Source organism: Sinocyclocheilus anshuiensis, unplaced genomic scaffold (assembly GCF_001515605.1).
Source record: "Sinocyclocheilus anshuiensis isolate Anshui unplaced genomic scaffold, SAMN03320099.WGS_v1.1 scaffold790, whole genome shotgun sequence".
Taxonomy (NCBI): Eukaryota; Metazoa; Chordata; class Actinopteri; order Cypriniformes; family Cyprinidae; genus Sinocyclocheilus; species Sinocyclocheilus anshuiensis.
Window position 1 is genome coordinate 103,200 of NW_015544171.1, and position 19,830 is coordinate 123,029.

At 37.3% G+C, this 19,830-nt stretch overlaps 1 protein-coding gene across 1 annotated transcript in view; it reads left to right on the top strand.

The window, feature by feature from the left end:
• Positions 1–7,510: 7,510 nt before the first annotated feature.
• Positions 7,511–19,830, top strand: part of LOC107696006 (out at first protein homolog) — an 18,277-nt gene continuing 5,957 nt past the window's right edge. The window contains exon 1 of the mRNA XM_016496136.1: positions 7,511–8,290. Coding sequence (XP_016351622.1) covers positions 8,060–8,290 — 231 coding nt within the window. The 5' untranslated portion in view covers positions 7,511–8,059. The remainder of the gene's footprint in view (positions 8,291–19,830) is intronic.

Genomic DNA, 19,830 nt, shown 5'->3' on the forward strand with positions numbered 1-19,830 from the left:
ACTTGTTCGGGTCAAGAGACAAATGGGAGCTGGGGGAGGGGTCTGTCACGTAGGTGAACCTTTGGGATGTCCAAACACACTAATAAATTCACCACTATTTGTTTTCCACAAGCAAGTGAATTTATGGGTGTCTTGGAGTTTCTTGTATAATAGGAATGTGTTGAATTTAATTAAATGTGTTTCATTTTCCAGCTGTTTTTGCATCACATAATCAATAATAAAAAAGAATAATAAGAAATCATATTTATTTTACTATATATATATATATATATATATAAATTCACATAATAATAGAAATTGCATAATAAGACATTATATTTATTTGACTATTTATATATACATTTTTAGGTAGCATTTATATCATATATAAGTTTGGGGTCAATATTTTTCAATGTTTTTTAACAGAACTGTGAAACCTTTTTTTTTTAGGACACTTTGATGAATAGAAAGTTCAAAATATCAACATTTATATGAAATATTACGTAGCATTATAAATGTATTTACTGTCACTTTTGGGGAATTGAATGCATTCTTGCTGAATAAAACTATTAATTTCTTCCAAAAAATCCTACTGACCCCAAACAAGAGTATATCAAATAGTATATTAATAGTATATACAACAGTATATCAAATTATTTTATATTATATTGTTACTGTATAAATATATAATATATTGTATAATATAGATGAATATAAAAAAACTATGTATGTATGTACATATACATATATATATATATATATATATATATATATATACAAACACACACACACACACACACACACACATATTTTGTGTGTGTATGTGTTTATATGTATATATATTAATGTATACACATTAAAATAAATATTTTATAATATATAAAAAGAAATACATAAAGGGTATACTATACATGCCACAACTTTTTTTATAATAATAATCTTTTGAAAACTGTGACACTTCAGCCTTAGATATTACTAAGCCTCAGTGCTCCTGAGCCTTTAAATCCAGAAAAAAGCCATCGGATACAGTTTCATCTGTGTTTTGCAGGCTTAACACAGTTGTCACGGTTTGCTGAAATAGGGAATGGGATGTGCATGTGCTCTGCAGATGTTGGGCTCTCGGTGAAGATGAAAGTGGGGTGGCATTGGACATTGTGTACCCACTCAGACCTCCCTGAGCTGTTTACTCACACACTCACACGAGAGATTCAACCCTCATTATAGTATGACAAAATGAGAGTGGGTCTGCAAACATTGCTTATGGTCTGGATTGAGTCCTGTTCTCCATTTGTGCTTTTACTCCAGGGGGTGAAGTGCTCTCAGAAGCACACACGTAATGGGATACCCTTCCATCCACCATCCACAGACCAAAACTGCGCAGACAGATATTTCCACCATGTGGAAGTGACTCAAACTTAAAGCCAGCAGGACTTTTTATATAAATCCCTCTTTATGTTGCTCTGGAATAATGATCAAGCTCCAGAATTCAGATCTCATTTCATATTGCATTCAGCTTTTGGAATGAGCCGACATGCAGACACTGCTTTTCAATTTTTCTGCCAAGTTCTGTGTACGGGGCTCTTGAATCATATTGATTCAATGATTTCACTTATAATCCAATGAAAAGTTATTCAAAGAACATGATTTACCAACAGGGGACTTTTTATCTGAAAAAGATTTACTGATGTTTGAAACAGGAGTAGGATGTGTTTTTGAGAGCTGAAGAGTTGTTCCATATGCGGCTCTTATCTATTTCAATGTCAGTACTTTCATTATAAATCTTACCCCCACCAGGGAGAGGATTTTAAGGCCTATCTGCAGAATTCATAACGTTTAAAACAATTCAATATCAAAGGACATCCCGTTGGCCCAAGCCAGAGCTATATCGTAAATGTTTTTATAATCTAAGCGTTTTATGCTTGCAAACTTAAACATTTTAAAATGATAAACTAGGTAAACTTATTTAAATGGATAACACAGATGAGGTTTTGTCAAAATTTCAAGAATGATTTGTGTAAGAATGATTAGCTTCTGCAAGAATGGGTAGTCAGTAATATTGGGCAATGTTTGCATTTTTTTTAATGAATTCAAGGTTCTTGGATTTTCTTGTAATAATGATGACACAATTTACAGCTGTTTTTGAAATTGTTTGTGAGGAAAACATAATATTTGATGAAAGAAAGCATTAAAAACATAAAAAACAAAAATCTAAAATATTTAAATTATTACATTTTGATATAAATATTACCAAATTACATATTTTTTTATATTAATCTAAAATGTAATGCAAAATAAGATTACATAACTAAATCAATTACCTTTAAAATCATACATGTGAATATACAAATATGTAAATTAATAAAAAAGTACATTTTTATTTTTTATGTATTGGTCTATACCAAAAACATTGGCAGGCAGGTAGAAAACCTACCTATAGCTTTATGTGTCAGCAGAATAAATCCTTACTGTTAAAACTTATAAAGCAATTTGATTAAAGCTTATGACAATGTTTCCTCTCCGTATGGCACTTGTTAACCTTAAACCGTCCTGAACTGATGCAAAATCTCCTTTGTGGTGTAAATTCTGTGTGAAATACATTCTTTCATCAGAGGAATTCTGCATTAGAAATCTTTAGACTCAAGCACAAGTGTAACCCAAATACCACACAAACATTCTTGCCAATCATCACGTAAGAAAACATTCTCAGGACATTTTCTTAAGTAAGACAAACATTTCGTTGTTGTTGCATTGAAAGAAGAGGAAATAAGTAGCAGAATGTCTTATTTTTATATTGTTTGCTAAGTTATTAAGTCATTGCAACACCTCAAGGGGAATGTTTAGAGGAATTCCATTTAAATGAATGCACCTGCAGACTCTTCAGTCTTTACAGGCTCATTAGACAGAGCATATCCGCTCAGAGACAGTTTGCATGAAGACATACAAGCTGTCTTTATGTGAAAGGTTACCTGTTTGTCACCTCATTATAGGAGTTGCGCCTACACAGGCCCTTATTACATACATGTGCATATGTGAGCTCTAAATCTTTGAATAGGGTCGAAAGCACAAAGTAGGAAATGATGATCCTAAGATGGCATAGATGACGATTACAATGGAACAAAAACAGTGGCTAGACTCGTCGGTGCTTGTCCTACTCATCGTATTTCTGTCATTGCACTGCGTATTGAGACAACAAACCACACACTCACGATCAAACACACCAAATGCCTGGCACGCAACAGCATTGGTATACATGTTTTTTTGGGGGGACTACTTTGAAACTGCAGTTTTCTAAGTTATAAGCTACTTATAATGTAGAGAGAATTAAACCTTGAAAAAGTGAGAATATTTTAGAAAACAACTCCTTTATGAATCTCTCTATCAAAGCATTATATATCTGGCACATAAGCATTAGATTCTCAATAAGGGTGACACTGTTAAACTTGCATTGAAAAATTTACACTAAATACAACTAATGCAACTAGAAATAGAGTAATAAACATCAGAATTTAACAAAATATATCTTTACCACAGGGACTCTGTGAATGTTTTTTTAAACGAACCGATTCTTTAAAGGGGTCATATGATGCGATTTCAATTTTTCCTTTCTCTTTGAAGTGTTACAAGCTCTTGGTGCATAAAGAAGATCTGTAAAGTTGCACAGACTAAAGTCTCAAATCCAAAGAGATATTCTTTATAAAAGTTAAGAGTCAACCACACCGCGGACGAAGCGGAGTCCAGCCCGGGGTCATCACATGTGGTTGCCGCAAGCCCGCCGGCTGCGCCGTTCTCAAGCCCGCCGGCCGCCGCTCACTCTAGCCCGCCGACCTCCGGTCACTTTAGCCCGCAGGCCCCGCTCACTCTAGCCCGCCGACCGCCGCTCACTCTAGCCCGCCCACCTCCGCTCACTCTACCCCAGCGACCGCCGCTCACTCTAGCCCGTCTACCTCCGCTCACTCTATCCCGCCCGCCGCCGCTCTGTTCTTTTTAGCAACATTATATGACCCCTTTAAAATGAATCAATAAATCAATTATGAACCAAAGTAAAATTGCTGTAAAATGCGTCATAATTATGCAGGTGAAAATTATTTCAATAGGAATCCGCACAATTTTGAATTTTGAATTAGGGGTGTGTGAGGCGAAACATTTGCACCACATGGATTCCATGATTCAATTTTGTTTATCTTTCATCATGCAAAAACACAGCATTTACCAATATAAAGATGCTTAGATAGGAAGTGACCTCTAAGTAGTGCTTCATGCATTGCTACATTATTGATATTACATATACTTTGCCTGAATAAATTCACCTAAATATATAGACACATCTACCATTGTTCAGTGAATTTTCTCAGACAAAATCCAGTGATTTCAACAGGAATCCACACATCCGTGAATTTCATGTAAGTGCAAAAACTTTCCCAACACAGATTTTACAAGAAGTTCAAGTTGGTCACATAGATTCACTATATTAACCAAAAGAAAGCTGCTTGGTTTGAAAGTGACCTCTGTGTGAGTGGTATACATCCCTACTGTACACTTTTACCTGCAAATTTCCACTAATGTGACCACACCTTAAGTTTTGCACCTATAGTTCACCCAAAAATGAAAATTCAGTCATCATTTACTCACCCTCAAGTCAAACCTGTATGAGTTTGTTTCTTCTGTTGAACACAAAAGATATTTTGAAGGACCCAAAAGTTGCTAGTAGCCACTGATTTCCATAGTATTTTTTTCCATACTATGGAAGTCAATGGCTACCAGCAACTGTTCGGTTACATTCTTCAGAATATCTTCTTTTGTGTTGAAAAGAAGAAACAAACTCATACAGGTTTGAAACAACTTGAGGGTGAATTTTCATTTCTGGGTAAACTATTCCTTGTTGCTCGTTTTACTCGCCAGCGCTGGATGGGAAAATACAAAATACCATGTTTAACTCAAAGAACAGTTTTAAAAAGAATTAAAAATATTAAATATTTAAAATCTACTTAAAATAAAAGATACATTTTTGCTATACCCTGACCATATAACTAATCTATAATTTATAAATTGCATACATGTCCTTTAGGACATGTCAACATTTCAGATAAAATTTTACAACACACGAAGGATATGAATCAGCCTTCATACCATTATTTGTTGATAGCCACATCACACCATAAGTGGAAGCACATTACGTAAGTCACTTTTTATGTGATGAATCATATTAAAAGAAACTTCCACCAATTATATTGGTATACAACAACAAAAGTTGAACAAGACACATTTTAGTGTTGTTTTTATGTGTTATTATTCCATGCTTAGTGGTGCCAATGTACCCAAAGAACAGAAAGTGTCAAATGTCCACTCTTTGTCCAACCATAGACAAATAACTCAGTACTTTTGTAGCTCTACACACATTTTAGTAGTTTAAAAGATCAGAAAAGTCTTGAAACAATGGCCTGCTGTTCCAATGTAGCAGTGTGGTGTGTGTGTAAGCATCTGATAGCTAAATTAGAGAATGACTTGTTAATGATTTACAAAAGTTATACACTATAACCTTACTAGGACGCCAAATGTCACTTTGCACTACAAAACTTGAAAACACTGTAGATGCATGATTTCCAGAAAAACAATTATGTAAAGCAAGAAAATACTGTCTGTCTAACTCTGATGTCAAACGACAAAGATGTCATGATTATTTGAATACATTTACATTCGCACTAAATACATTTTACATTACAATTACAATAGACAATGTGTATCATACAGTATGTAACTGCAAAACGATGTAAACATTCAAAACAAAAATAGGGAGTAACAGCTGGTCAAATGTCATTGACTAAGATCCACCCTCGCTGTCTCTTTTACCTCCTCCAAAGCTGTAAATGCTTTAGCTTAGCCAGTCACAAAAGGCCATGTTTACCTGAACTTCCCTCCAATCTGTCACCTGTATTGACCAGTGTCCTGATCCAGCTGACAGTGTTTACTCAAGCCCATAGTCTGTCTGTTTGCTTTCTCCTCCAGTGAAGCTCTCCATGTGCCCAGCGGTGATGTGCGCCCTGAGGAGGTCACATACTTGGGCCACCCAGTAAGAAACACATCACCTGGAAATAAGAGCTTTGATGAGCCACAGCTGGAGGACCTTCTCCTCAAGAGGCAATTCGCTGTGTAATACTGTATGCCACTTCTAGCATCGTAAACATTTCCAGGTCTGGTGTATGGAAATCAGTATCCTATTGTAGAGATCCAGTTCAGATAATGAAAGTTATTAAAGTTGGCACGAAATAAAAATTCACCAGACTTATACAGACAATGACGTCATTGCTCTAAAGCAATACAAGCCTCGATACGCGCGTCACTGAAAGCTGCCGGGATTTCTCGACACATGCTCCGAAGCCTCGGCACAGAACGTAACATCACTAGTCGTGGTTTTGGATATCTTGCCTGTCTTTGGATTATTCTCTTGCCCTCTGTTTAGACTCTGTTTGACCCTCGCCTGAACTATTGCCTGTGTTTCGGATTACCCATTTGGATTACCCTGTTTGGACATTGTTCTCCGGAGATCGACCATGCCTGTTTACCGGACTACTCATTTGTTTTGCCCATGATATGCCTGTTTGCCATTGTCCGACCCTTGCTTGTTTTGTAATCACGTTGTAAATAAAGCTCTGCAGATGGATCCACACGCCCCTCGTCTCCTTCGCCCCATAACAGATTTCATCTTACTTTTTGGCCAAATGACAACAACTGCACCAAGCTGCATATTTTTGCTTTGAATAAATTTAGGCATTTTACCTCTTCAAGTGTGGGCTCCATATCACTATATGGGCCATAAAAAACTGATTTATGAAACATAATACAATATAAAAAATGTTTTTTAGATATAAATATTTTGTCTAAAGGTTAAATAAACTGTTCCATTTAAAATCGATTTTTCTGAGTTATTTCATATGTCAGGCTTTACAGTGTTAAAGTGCTACCATTTATCATACATAAACACAAACAAACAAAAATAATAAAATATGTTGGTCTTGCTGGACATTGAAATGTAGCCTATGTTTTCTTCACTCCTGTGGTATGATTTCCATAGTTTAAAAAGTACTTAATATTTTTCATGGCTGATTTTCATATTTTAAGATTGAAAGTCTGGGGAAAGGTGAAAACATACTGTATGTCAGTTTTAATGTGACCACAAAAACACAAAACGGTACCCCTCAAGTCCCTCATGAAAGTACCCAAAGTTGAAGAACTATATATTTTGGATAAATCAAAATAATCTAACATAAATATCCCCACATGATCTACCTGTCTTGCAAATCTACTATCAAATCAAATTAAGAAACATGTAACTTTGAGTGTGATTTTGAAGTTTCTGACTTTTCTCCTAAACATAGTAGGCTATATGAAATAAAACAATATAGCCTAATATAGATTTATACATACATATGTTTTCTGCTTTGTTAATGAATATGATATATAAGTTACCTACATTACACAAAGAGTTTAGTGCTAGAAATGTATCTGAGGAGTTGCGTGTTAATCAGGCTGTTATTTGAGAGGGCGCTATGCCTTTAAGAGTTTCCGAGCGAGCGCTGCCTGCGAAACTTTGGGAGGCCGTTGGACCGCTGCACTTTGGATAATGAAGGAAGTGACGAATCCGTAATACTAGGAGAGAGAGAAAAAACTCCAGAGGAGAAAAACAGAAACTAAGGTTGAAGTCAGCGTGAAGCGCACTGTACTGAATGAAGGCGAGCGTCAGAGGCATGAGCACAAGTCAGCAGAAGCTCACGAATCAAAGTTCCCTCAATGAGAGACGCGACACGAGTGCAAACACCAGATTGATCCGTGCGTGACTTGGCTCTCCTGAATGTTTATTTACCAAACGTGAACAGTCTCTAGACCTGTTTTAAAGGACTTTATGAATTCTTTTGTATATCCAGCTTCCACAAAATATGGATGAAGTAGTAAAAGTGGAGCCGCTGTGATGTTTTGAGGAGATCTGTCTGAAGAGTCTTGTGGAATGAGTCGAACCGCATCAGCGACAGTTATTCCCGTGGATTCTCCTTCTGAGCTCGCTGTTTGAGTTTTAGGATTATCTGGAATGTTTGCGAGGTGGATTTCGCCGGGTTCAGTTCGGTTAACTCTCTTGCTTTGGCTGCTCACGGTGTCAGTACCTCTCGGGTCTGCTTCAGAGCTGAAGGTGAGGGTTCGTTTGGCCGATGGACAGATCACAGATGAACTTCTGGAGGCGGACAGTGAGAGAGACTCCATCACTGTGGAGTTTAAACAGGGAGATGGGACTCTTATAACCTTTGTGGCCGATTTCAAGCAGGTAAATTGAATATTGTGGCCAGGATGAATGTTTGTGGTGGTTTAATCTGATTGTCACATGATACCACAGAGGTGTGTTTAAATACAATACATTTCTTGACTTTTATTTTCTTCATTTTTCGTTCATAGTGGATGAATTGTTTGTTGATTAGTCTGAATGTCAATTCACGCATTTAATTTTTACAGTTTTACTCTTAAACAGTTCTAAGTGATTATTACATGAAGACATGCTCTATTACTTTCAGAATAAGCAGTATATATTCTGCTTATTTAAACTGAATGATCTTAAAATGATATTAAGAATCATAAGTTATTATTGTGTTTTGGAATTTCACAAATTTCACAAACCTTTTGCAATTTTTGCATATATTTGCATTTATATTCATTCTGACACAGTATTATACTTTCAGACAAACAAAATATGCTATATAAATTTCAATATAAATTTATCATAATTTGCATTTTAACATTTTATATATTATTAATAATTATAATTTTGTTATTACTAATTGTGAAATATATATGTATATATATATACATATATATATATATATAATTGTATTAAAATGATATTAAGAATCAGAAGTTGTTTCATAAAACCTTTGTGTTTTCTTTTTTCCTTCTTTAATTTTTATACAGTAATTATTTAGATGGCTGATACTGTAATCCAAAGCAAAGTACAATGCATTCAATGTATCTTCTCAAAACCCATGTGATTTGAATGATTTTACCAACATTTCTAGCTCAACTGCATTTTTTTTTAATTTACCAGGCCATTTACAGTGATAAAGCCTCAAATATTGGTGATTAAACTTGTTATTTGAGAAGTAGTTACTTTTCCCTCCTTATACCATTATAATCAGTGCATTTGTGTTAAATCGTCCACATTAGCGCTGAACGTCTGACCTGAGGTCAGATTCTTTCACCGGTGATCATACCATCAGGATTAGCAGTGGCACCGTCACTGCCCTCATCTGCCTCAGTTCAGTCACGTCAGCAGCCCTCTGCCCTCTCGCGTCCCCTGATCCTGCACAGACGTGGTTAGTGTGGGGGTTTGGATCACATTTGGGAAGGCTTGAACTTTTCCTTTCCTCTTTTTATCAGTTCCACTGGCAAGCCTGTCTCCATTCTTCTCGCATGTGTTTCTCATCTCGAGTTTCCCCTGTATCTCAGGGATTTATGGAAAGTTGAATTAACGATGACTTCCAGCTGGATTTACTGCACGCTGCACTGCAAAGGCTTTAACGGGGATGGAGGAAGACAAATGCTCATTCATTAGAAATATTACTGAATGAAGTATGGTTTTGCTGGCATCCGCCTAATCAGGTGCTAAGTGAACCCTCTGGATTTGATCTCCATAGTAGAAGTATATTTCTTTTGTTATCTTTTCTACTCATTTCTTTTACATAAGCATTTGATGACAGATTTGGCACAGCACAGCTCTTATCTTTCGTTTATCAAAGCTGCCTGTGATCTCTTCACATCAGAAAATATTAGTTTTCTGGAATTTACATGGATGAAATGCCAACCATGGCATATTTTAGACCAGATTCAGCCGATATTGTTATTTTGTCTTTTACATGGCATCATTAAAGAGATCAATTCAAGAAGAGAGAAAGTTTTTCCTCCTGTTTAATGTTTTAAAGAAGTCTCACACAGTTTCCTCATCTCTGCACAAATTATATAGCATGGTGTTGTTTTGTCACCATTCAGTTCCAGTTTCAATAGAAATCAGATGAGACTGGAACATCACGCGTATCTAAAAGGAAAATGTCAGTGGTTGTGGCCAATTATTTTTTTTTGCATACATTTACATTTCCAAAGCATGCATTTTCATCATATAAAAAACAGGTATATCCGACTCAATCCAAGTAAAAGACTAGCCTTTTTCCAGTCTGTGTGGAAAACATTTGGACTGTTTGAGATTCTTACACCATTTGGTCTGCTTCAGCTCCATTTCAGGGCTGCAGGAATTCCAGTAACCAATCACAATCCAGCAGTGACTGTTTGGTGGAAGAGATACCATGTGTGATCATGAATCTTTCATCTCCAACTCAAGCTCTTCTCTTAAACTGTTCCATTGTTTTTCTAGTGGTATTGTGTTACTCCGCACTCTGCCTCTGCCCATCGGCAGCGGTGAAGATGAATTCATCTCAGCTTGCATCCTCTGCCAACTGAGGAGCAGAGCAGACTGCCTTTATGCTCATCTCTCTATTGGGATATCTATGAGCTGCTTGGACTCAGTCCAACCCTCCTATTTGCTTTGAAATGTGATTGGCACGTTAATTTTTGGACTTGCTGGAAACTTCATTATAGATTCAACTTTAGGGCAATCATTTATTGTTGCTTGTGGCAAAATGTGTTGCATTGGCTTTGGTATGAGAAACTCATCATAAGTTCAGTGGCATTTTGAAGTTGTTTCGCTTTTCAATTTGTCATTTTGTCACTTGTGGGAACTTGTCTGTCTTTTATGTCCCAGTTTTTTAATCAGCATGCAGTGTGTTTGGATGCAATCCAGGTGCGTGAACCTGCCCAGTCTAACCTGTTTCAGGAGGTCCCACTGAGTCTGAGTCATGTGAGATAGATGTGACCTTAACCACACACCGCACAGGCTTGAACAACCTCTCTCATGAAGCGTTATGACACAAATGGATGTTTAAAAGATTTATGTCAAGATGAATGACAGACCACACCCGTTGTGTAGACTTTGTTTTCTGTTTTACATTACAATAAAGGAACTAAGAAATTGCATGACTGGTGAGGTATAAATATTGCACTGCAAAGTGCTGTATTTAGAGATGGTTTGTGTCAGAATGCAGAAATGGCACAATTTGCCTTTCAAATCACTTGTAAAATTAGATTTTTTTTCACCTCACAAAATAGGCTGCTTGCAATATGCAAAATGGTGTGCATTGTCTCTAACTAGTTTCAGATAAATACAGGTTGAATTAAAATTTTCATGCAAGTGTGTCGGCAACAGGCGGGCCATCTCTGGCGGCCCCTTGGCTACAAGCTGATGTCTTTATTCAATGCAGAATAAGGCAGATGTTGACCCTTTGAATGCTGCTGAGTAGGAAGAGGCCTCTTTTACCCGCAGAGAGAGTGGCACACACCGTTATGCAAAATGCTTTGAACTGTTCAAGTCAGTTGATCCAGAGCACATTTGAGCAGTGAGCAACTGAAATATGCAGATTTTTAATCATACTTTTCTTGAACCTCCAAGCACAGCAGTCCTTTAATTTGTGTGTGTTGCAATTTGGTAAAACTCTTGATTGCAGAGCACAGATTGCTTCAAAAAATCCCTGTGTGAACTCAAAATGGACTGTCTTCATGTTTGATAAATTGTCACAAGCAAATGGCAGTTTGATTGCTCAAGATTGCTTTCATTGTACCTTAGCAGCACACAGCGTACTTAATCAACATGGTAGTTTCTACCGCAGTCACTGGATTTGTAGATATGAAGGATACACAGGTTTACACTTTTTTTCAGTGGCAGAAGAATGGAGACCATAAATATTTGTAGTAATTGTGCACTGTAATTTTAGTTTTTGGTGGCTTAATGCAAGCAATATTCCCTATCCAACTTATAAATGAACTTCTGATGCCAAATTTTTCACTTAGGAAAATGTGAGAGAATGTGAGCATTGCAACAGATGTTTTACCTATTATTTTATTTTTAATCACTATTGAGGCATCAATTGTTCTTTAATCCTGTAATTGTATTTCCTAATAAAGGTACTGGGCAGCTGCCTGCCAGCTCACCAAATCTAGTTTTTATTTGCATAGGAACTTGGTGAATGCTTCTGGACCCTGAAGGTACATGAAGAGCATTTTACTACTCATAATTCAATCACTATATAGCCGGAATTAGTTTTCATTGTTAAACATGCTTTATCATTATTAAGGATTAGCTTTTTCCTTAAAGCCCCTCCAAAACGGCATGTCTTAACAGCCACAAGAGAATAAATAACCTCTGATCTGTTTGATTCATTGCTTTATGAATCAAGCCTTGGGTTACATCAAATCTTGCGGAGTCCAACTTCCCTTTGAAAGGCATTGTATAACCCAGGGTTACATTTTTGTTTTCTTGATGAGGCATATCTTCATAGAAATGAGATGTACTTCCCCATTTAGTTCACAGGAACAGCATGAATCCTCCCTGGTGCGTTAGGGTCTTGTCTTTTCTTCTCCCACGCTCTGACGTCTCCCTCCGGGTCTTGTGCAATACCTTTGTCTTGGTATGTTGTGTTGAAATATTGGCATAACGGTTGTAAAGAGGCATCAGGTTTAAGATCTTGATTTATTATTTAACACATGAGCCTTTGTGCCAAATCAAGATGTTTTGTTAGTTAGGAGATGGTTGTGGAAGGAATAAACAGCCCATAGGAGGTACCGCCGTGATCCTGACTAGAGCAGATGAGCATAATATCAGTGACCGTAAAATAGGCCTGGGCGATAAAACGGTATCATCGATGGTACACCTTCGATATCGACAGAAATTTTTTTTGATATAGCGCACGATATAGGCACGTGCTATGAGTGACGCAGACCGCTGTGTTATGCATTTAAAATATTAGAGAAATATAGAAGCTCAATGCGCAGAAGATCTTGAATGGGTTAAAACCGAAACCAAACCATTCACACAGAACGCATATTCAGCGCATTTTTAGACGGACAAATATGACTGCTGCACTCGCGTCTCACACAAGAGGTTAAATTTAAACATTTTTATTCTATTGCTTTTTGGTTTAAATAAAGGTTATAAAAATTTCAATAATTATCGATACCGAACGATATGAAACATTATATCGTTGATGCATTTTTTAGCTATATCACCCAGCCCTACTGTAAAAACACAATCAGACTGCTGTAACAGGGCAAAAACATCCCTGCCGGGAGCAAGAGCTCAAGTTAGCCACATGCCAAATGGGAGTCAAAGGTCACACGTTGACAGATCTGTGGAAGCAATGACCTTCCATTACCATTAGAGCCAAGTGCCTCTATTTTTACCATGCTGTTTGGTTTTTGGTGTCATATTCAGAGGAAATCTACTTTAAGATGTTACCAAAACAGAATCGCGTCGACTTTTATTTAGCGCAATACGTTATGTTTTTGTTCTTAGGTGTGTAAGACCTCAAATTCCTTTTGTATTTAAGCACAGCTCAAGCATTTCTCCCACGCTTTGTCTTTTGTCCGAGGTTACTGTTCATCAGAGCGAAAGGTTAAATGCTGGCATGCACCTGTGCCTTTTCACCAGCCTTCTTAGAAAACCAATTAAACATCTCTGCCGTCACAGAAGGAGCTGTAATCTAGTTAAGGGAAATTCTAGACAATAGCGTTTCCGTAATTTCTTCTCAAAGAGGAACCACATTTACAATAAACATTTAGCATACCTGATTCTTCTGGATCATGTCTGCATGCCTTGTTATTTGTTTGTATTAGTCTTGAAACTTTCCCCCAGTTACCTTTTAACTGCTCTGGGTGTTTGGTTATTTGTAATGCATCATAACCGTTCAATCTTTGAAGTCTTGCCAATCTGGAATTTAGTTTCACAAGGGAAATTTCAAAGCATGCAGACCTGCATTCTGATTCGATTACTTCAGTCTAGTGATATGGCTTGAAGGAATAGTTCACCTGAAAATGAAAATTGTCACTCTTTACATACCCTCATGTTGTTCCAAACCTGTAAGACGTTCTTTCTTCTGTGGAACATAAAAGATAGTTTGAAGAATGTTTCTGCTGTTTTTGTCTATACAATGAAAGTCAATGGATTCCAAAACAACTTTGGAGTCCATTGACTTTCATTGAGTGGACAAAAAACATGAAGACATCTCAGGTTTGTCATAAGACTCCACATGACTTTAGTTAGGAGGGCCGGAAATATACTTTACGCAGATCAATGCTTGGCGAACATGCGTTTGTATGTATTTATGTGGTTGTAAAAAGTACTCAAGGGGGCTTTAGAGTTACCTTCAAATGTCTATGCCATTAAACCAGATGCGTTGTTACTCAAGTAGCAGCTATAAACATGTCAACGGTTGAATGTGTGCTATTGTATTTACTAAACTGTTGCTCCTCTATGACACTGAGAAAACTGACTGTTGAAAAGAAGAGCATTTATGTTAACACTACCTATGACACATTATGAATTATGTTCAGATAGATTTGAAATATACAGTATGACGTGTGAAATCTTGCTTTCACATATGCATGGATTGGGCCTTTTTAAGTAATTGTTGTGGGAATTTAAAAAGGATCTTTATTCCTTCATCTAATCAAATTCATCCACAGATCTGTCTGTAGTTAACTCCCATTTTGAATATGGTAATGCAAATGTTAATAATGCATGTAATGTGAAATCTTGAAATATACCAACTTGTTTTGCTTTTTTCATTTCTCTTGTGTATCTGTTGTGCAGTACAAAGTTTTTTGATGACAACATGTGCATTATATTGCAACCACGCATCTTAAGCAATTCCGCTTAAGGCCTCTTGGGTAGATGTTATTCATGCCAGTTGTTACAATGGAAAGCAGCACTTTGCAAACATAAAACAAACATCTTTAATGTGGCAAAACAAAGAGCATTTAATTGACATGGTTTATAAAATCATTCATCAGTGTCACTGAATAGTACTGGCAGCATTAACAAAAATACATTCTATCACATCTTTCATAGTTGCTCGTCTTTGGAGATGAATTGAGAGAGTGTTTTATGTTTTAGAGACACAAACAAACATGAAGTTGGAAGGCTAGTCTTATATAAACTACCACAAATTCCGATCCAAACAACAATCGCTTAGATACAAGTGCCAAAACTTTAGCACAAAATAAAGCAATAATCCTTGGGAAAGCTTGAGTCATGCTTTAGTTACACCAGAGGTCCCCAAACATTTTTCTGCAAGGGCCACATAATTTTCCCTTTCTTTAATGGGGGGCCGGGTCGGTTTGTAACAGAAAATTACATGGGCCGGAGTGACTACTAGTATTATTGTGGAGATTTTATTATGATTTTAAATGTATTTATTATGCCTCCTAATGCTAGAATAGTTTATTTTGTTATGCACCGTACAGACAAATGATTACTTTTCAAGAGACATATAGCCTATTAAAAGAGCATTGTTATTACTATCATAATGACATTTTTTCATATTCAGTGTTATTCAAAATCAAAACATTTACTTATGCATATTAATTAGTGTGAACTGTGGGCTTGCTTCTGGCTAGTGAAGTCGGCAGCAAAGGTCGGCAGGAAAAGGCGGATTTCAAAGGCGTGGACATGTAGCTCACGGAATCGCACGTCAAACCCCGCCTTCAGCATTTCCAGCGCTTCCACGGACTTTTCAGCTGGGAATGGAGCCACTGGTTTCTCAGCTGAGAGACTTTGGGTAACGGGGAGATGAGTGAAGTCTTGCCTTTGGACTTGTCCCACAAGCAGTGCTAGTTTCACCTCAACTGCTTTTATGTGGGAATACATGTCACGTATTAGTTTCCCCTTGCCTTGGAGCTGCAAGTTGAGGCCGTTCAACATTTCTGTCACATCTGTTAAAAAGGCGAGGTCCCATTTCCATTCTGCGTCGATCAGTTCTGGGACAGTTTTGCCCTTTGTCAGAAGAAAGGCGTTGATTTCGGGTAGCAGCTCATAAAAACGCCTCAAAACTCTGCCCCGTCTTAACCATCGGACTTCAGTGTGGTAAAAGCACATCTCCGTGAGCAGACTCTAGCTCGGCGAGAAAGGCTTGGAACTGCCGGTGTTTAAGTCCGTTTGCTCTGGTGAAGTTTATGCAAGACACCACCACTTTCATGACTGATTCCCACTTCAGAACTTTGCAGCAGAGTGCTTGCTGGTGAATCAGGCAGTGGACTTGTAACGGTGGGGTTAGACCTCTTTTCTCCATTTCTTTATTCATGCGTCCTATAAGCCCCCTCGACGCACCAACCATACTAGGAGCCCCGTCAGTAGTGATGCTGGCCAGCTTAGACCAGTCTAGACCCAGCTCTCCCATCGTTTGGCACACTTTACCAAAAATATCCTCCCCTGTCGTAGTGCCTTTTAGACTTTGTAGGGCTGCTAGCTCCTCTGACACTTCAAAGTTTGAGCTAACTCCGCGAAGAAAAATTAGCAGCTGTGCTGTGTCCTGCACGTCACGTCATTGCTCTCATCTAGTGCTAATGCAAAAAAATTTAAATGCTTTCACTTTCTCCTGCAGCTGGGCATATACATTATCCCCCATTTCTTCAATTCGTCTGGTGACTGTACTTGCGGACAGACTCACCGCATTTAAGACATCTTTCTTATCGGGGCACACCTCCTCAGCAACAGCATTCATACATTTCTTGACGAACTCGCCGTCACTGAATGCCCTACCGCTGGTTGCAATCAGCTCGAACGGATGACTGGTTCAGCTGGGTTTGGCTAACAAATGTATTCTGCTGAGCTGATAGTACACTTTTTAGCTTCGACACTTTGTCTGCTCTCATTTGGCCTTGCAAGCTAGCATACTTTTCTCTGTGGCGGGTTTCATAGTGTCGGCGCAGATTGTATTCTTTGAACACAGACACTGTTTCTTGACAGATGAGACAAACAGCCACTTCTTTGCACTGAACAAAAAAATAATCACTTGTCCACTTTTGGTTAAATACCCTGCATTCTGAATCAACCTTTCTCTTTCCCAACCGCTTGGCCATTTTGTCATCTCTTTGAATTTTTTCTTTTGGTTAAATACCCTGCATTCTGAATCAACCTTTCTCTTTCCCAACCGCTTGGCCATTTTGTCGTCTCTTTTAATTTTTTTGCTGGTTCGTGCGTCACCTGTTCGATCGCGATGGTACGTTATGTTGAACGTACCATTCTGTTGGTAGGTGAATTTAACAAATAATTAGGCTACGTTAATAACTAAGGGAAATTTTAGTCTGAAAGCCAATATTTATTATCAAATACAGACATGATATAAGTGAAACCGTATATTTCAAATTAAATTTTCAAAATATGTCTCTGGCATTGTTCAGAGGGTCGGTCCAAATGTGGGGGTGGGCGGCATTCGGCCCGCGGGCCGTAGTTTGGGGACCCCTGAGTTACACTAACAGTCAAAAGTTTGGAATAATTATTATTGTAATTTTTTAAAAGATTTTTGAAAGAGGTCTCTTCAATTTGATCAGGCTGCTGATCAAATTGATAAAAAGAGACCGTAAAGCCATAATGTTACCAAAAATGTCTATTACAAAATAAATGCTGTTCTTTAGAACATTCTAGTCATCAGAGAATTCTAAAAAGTATATCAGTTTGAACAAAAAATTTAAAGCAGCAAATAGGGGTCGACCAATTATCGGCCTGGCTGATATTAAGCATTTTTATGGTTATCGGTCATTTTCAAAACTGATCTGCCGATAAAATAATTTAAAAGCATTTAAAGAAAGTTTCTGTCAGAGCCCTTGTTATTCGTAATTTTGACATTAATTTTAATTTTTACACAAGACATATATATCGGTTATCGGTCTCCTTGATATGTAATAACCGGTATTGGCATCGGCCCTGAAAATCACATTTTGGTCGAACCCTAGTTCTCAACATTGGTAATAATAAGAACCAAATCAGCATAGAATGATTTTTGGATGTTGTTGTGACTCTGAAGACTAAAGTAATGGCTACTGAAAATTAAGATTGTGTTTATTGTGTTTTTGATCAATTAAATGCAGCACTGGTGAGTAAAAGAGAATTATTTAAAAAAAAAAGAAAAAAAAGAAAGACTAATTATTAATTTACTTATCCTTATGATATTTTGACAAATGTCTGTTTTTTTCCCCCCACATTCAATGCAAGTCAGTGGGAACCAATGCTGCTTTGGACTCCAGTGAATTTCATTGCATGGACAAACGGTTGAATCATCTTTCAAAATATCTTTGGTGCAGCCAACCTTTCATCTATGACTTTATTGTTCTTGATAATGAATCAACATTGTATATCTGACGTGAATTTTATGGCATGAGCACCGTTTGGAACGGACAGTGAAAGCAGTGCCAAGTTTTGTGACAGTGCCACAGTCAGACGTCAGCTTAGTCCAAACAAACACGCTGTGATCCTGCAGCAGGACCAGGAGCAGAAGCTAATGTTTGCTTTGACTTCAGAGATGCCATATATTTCTTCAGGACTGTCAAAATAAACTTTTTGGCACTAAGATTTATGTTCAGCCTCTAATCTGGGCATTTGGTAGACCTGCTGAAGGTGGGTGAACGAATGAAAAACTGAGCCCAGGATCAAGGTGACTGAAGTATTTACTCGCTAACTTGGCTTAGACATGTTCCTGCATGGAAGGGGTCAAACAGAGAATTGTAACAAGCCCCCGGAGGAAAGCGAAAGAGATACTCACCACAGATAAGGAAAGAGGAAATGGCCAAGCAATGAAGATAAAGCGTAGTTGTAAAGAGAAATCAATGATTGAGCTACTGATATCAGGTCAGCTCACGTCAGCAGATGTGAGTGGTCTACCTGTGCAGTGTCAGTTTGCTGGGTGTCTCCCTGTTGTCATCGAGGTGTTTGCAGAGCAGTGACGCCAACACTTCCCTGTAATTACACTGAGTGCCTAGAGCAGTTCCCCCACCAACGCCGCCTTCTCAAACCAAACCGCCTGTCCGCCGGCTGGGAGGTCCTTCTAGTGCCGGAGCTTAAAATAACAACGGCCTGCTCACACCCCCCCTCTTGTGTTTGCTGATTGTTCTGTCACCCATGCGGTAATTCCAGCAGGTCTGCCTCCTCCGTCAGTCTAATTACCTTCCTGCTGCTTCCTCCTCGGAAGAGCTTCCATGCAGAACGGTTCTTTATTAGCACTATAGTTTTGAGTTACATTTATTAACTTAGCATCATTTCATGTACGGAGACTGGGGTCTGTGTACTTGCTATGTTTTTATGTTGTAGTGTCTATTGTGAACACAAATGCTAGTAGATAGTATTTGAAGCACTTACTGATACTTTTCCACAAAAAGTATTATTTTGTGATAAAGATCTGACCGAGGACAAAATAAATTAGCTTAAGCATTGTAAAAATACACTAATTTTCAAAGGTTTGAAGTAAAAACAGTAAAAAGTAATATTATGAAATATGATTAATATTTAAAATGTTTTCTATTATTATTATCAATGTTGATAACATTTCCTGTTATTATAAATGTTGAACACAGTTGTGCTGCTTTATTATTTTTGTTAAAATACTTTTTTCCTAAATTCTTTGAATAGAAAGTTTAAAAGAATAGCATTTATTTAAAATGGAAACATTTATAATTTTTTAACATTATGAATGTTTTTATTGCCATTTTTTTGTCAATTTAATGCATCTTTACTTAATAAAAGTATTTATCCTACTGAACCCAACTTTTGAATGGTAGCATATATCTAGAATCACAGACATTCCTATCTAGTCAGGAATGGAAAATCTGCTTAAAAAATAAGATTAAAAATAAGTTGAAGCTATTTATAATGGATTTTTTTTTTTTTTACTTTATTTAGTTTTTTAATATGACATTTGTTTTTCCAGAACAAAGGTCCAAAAA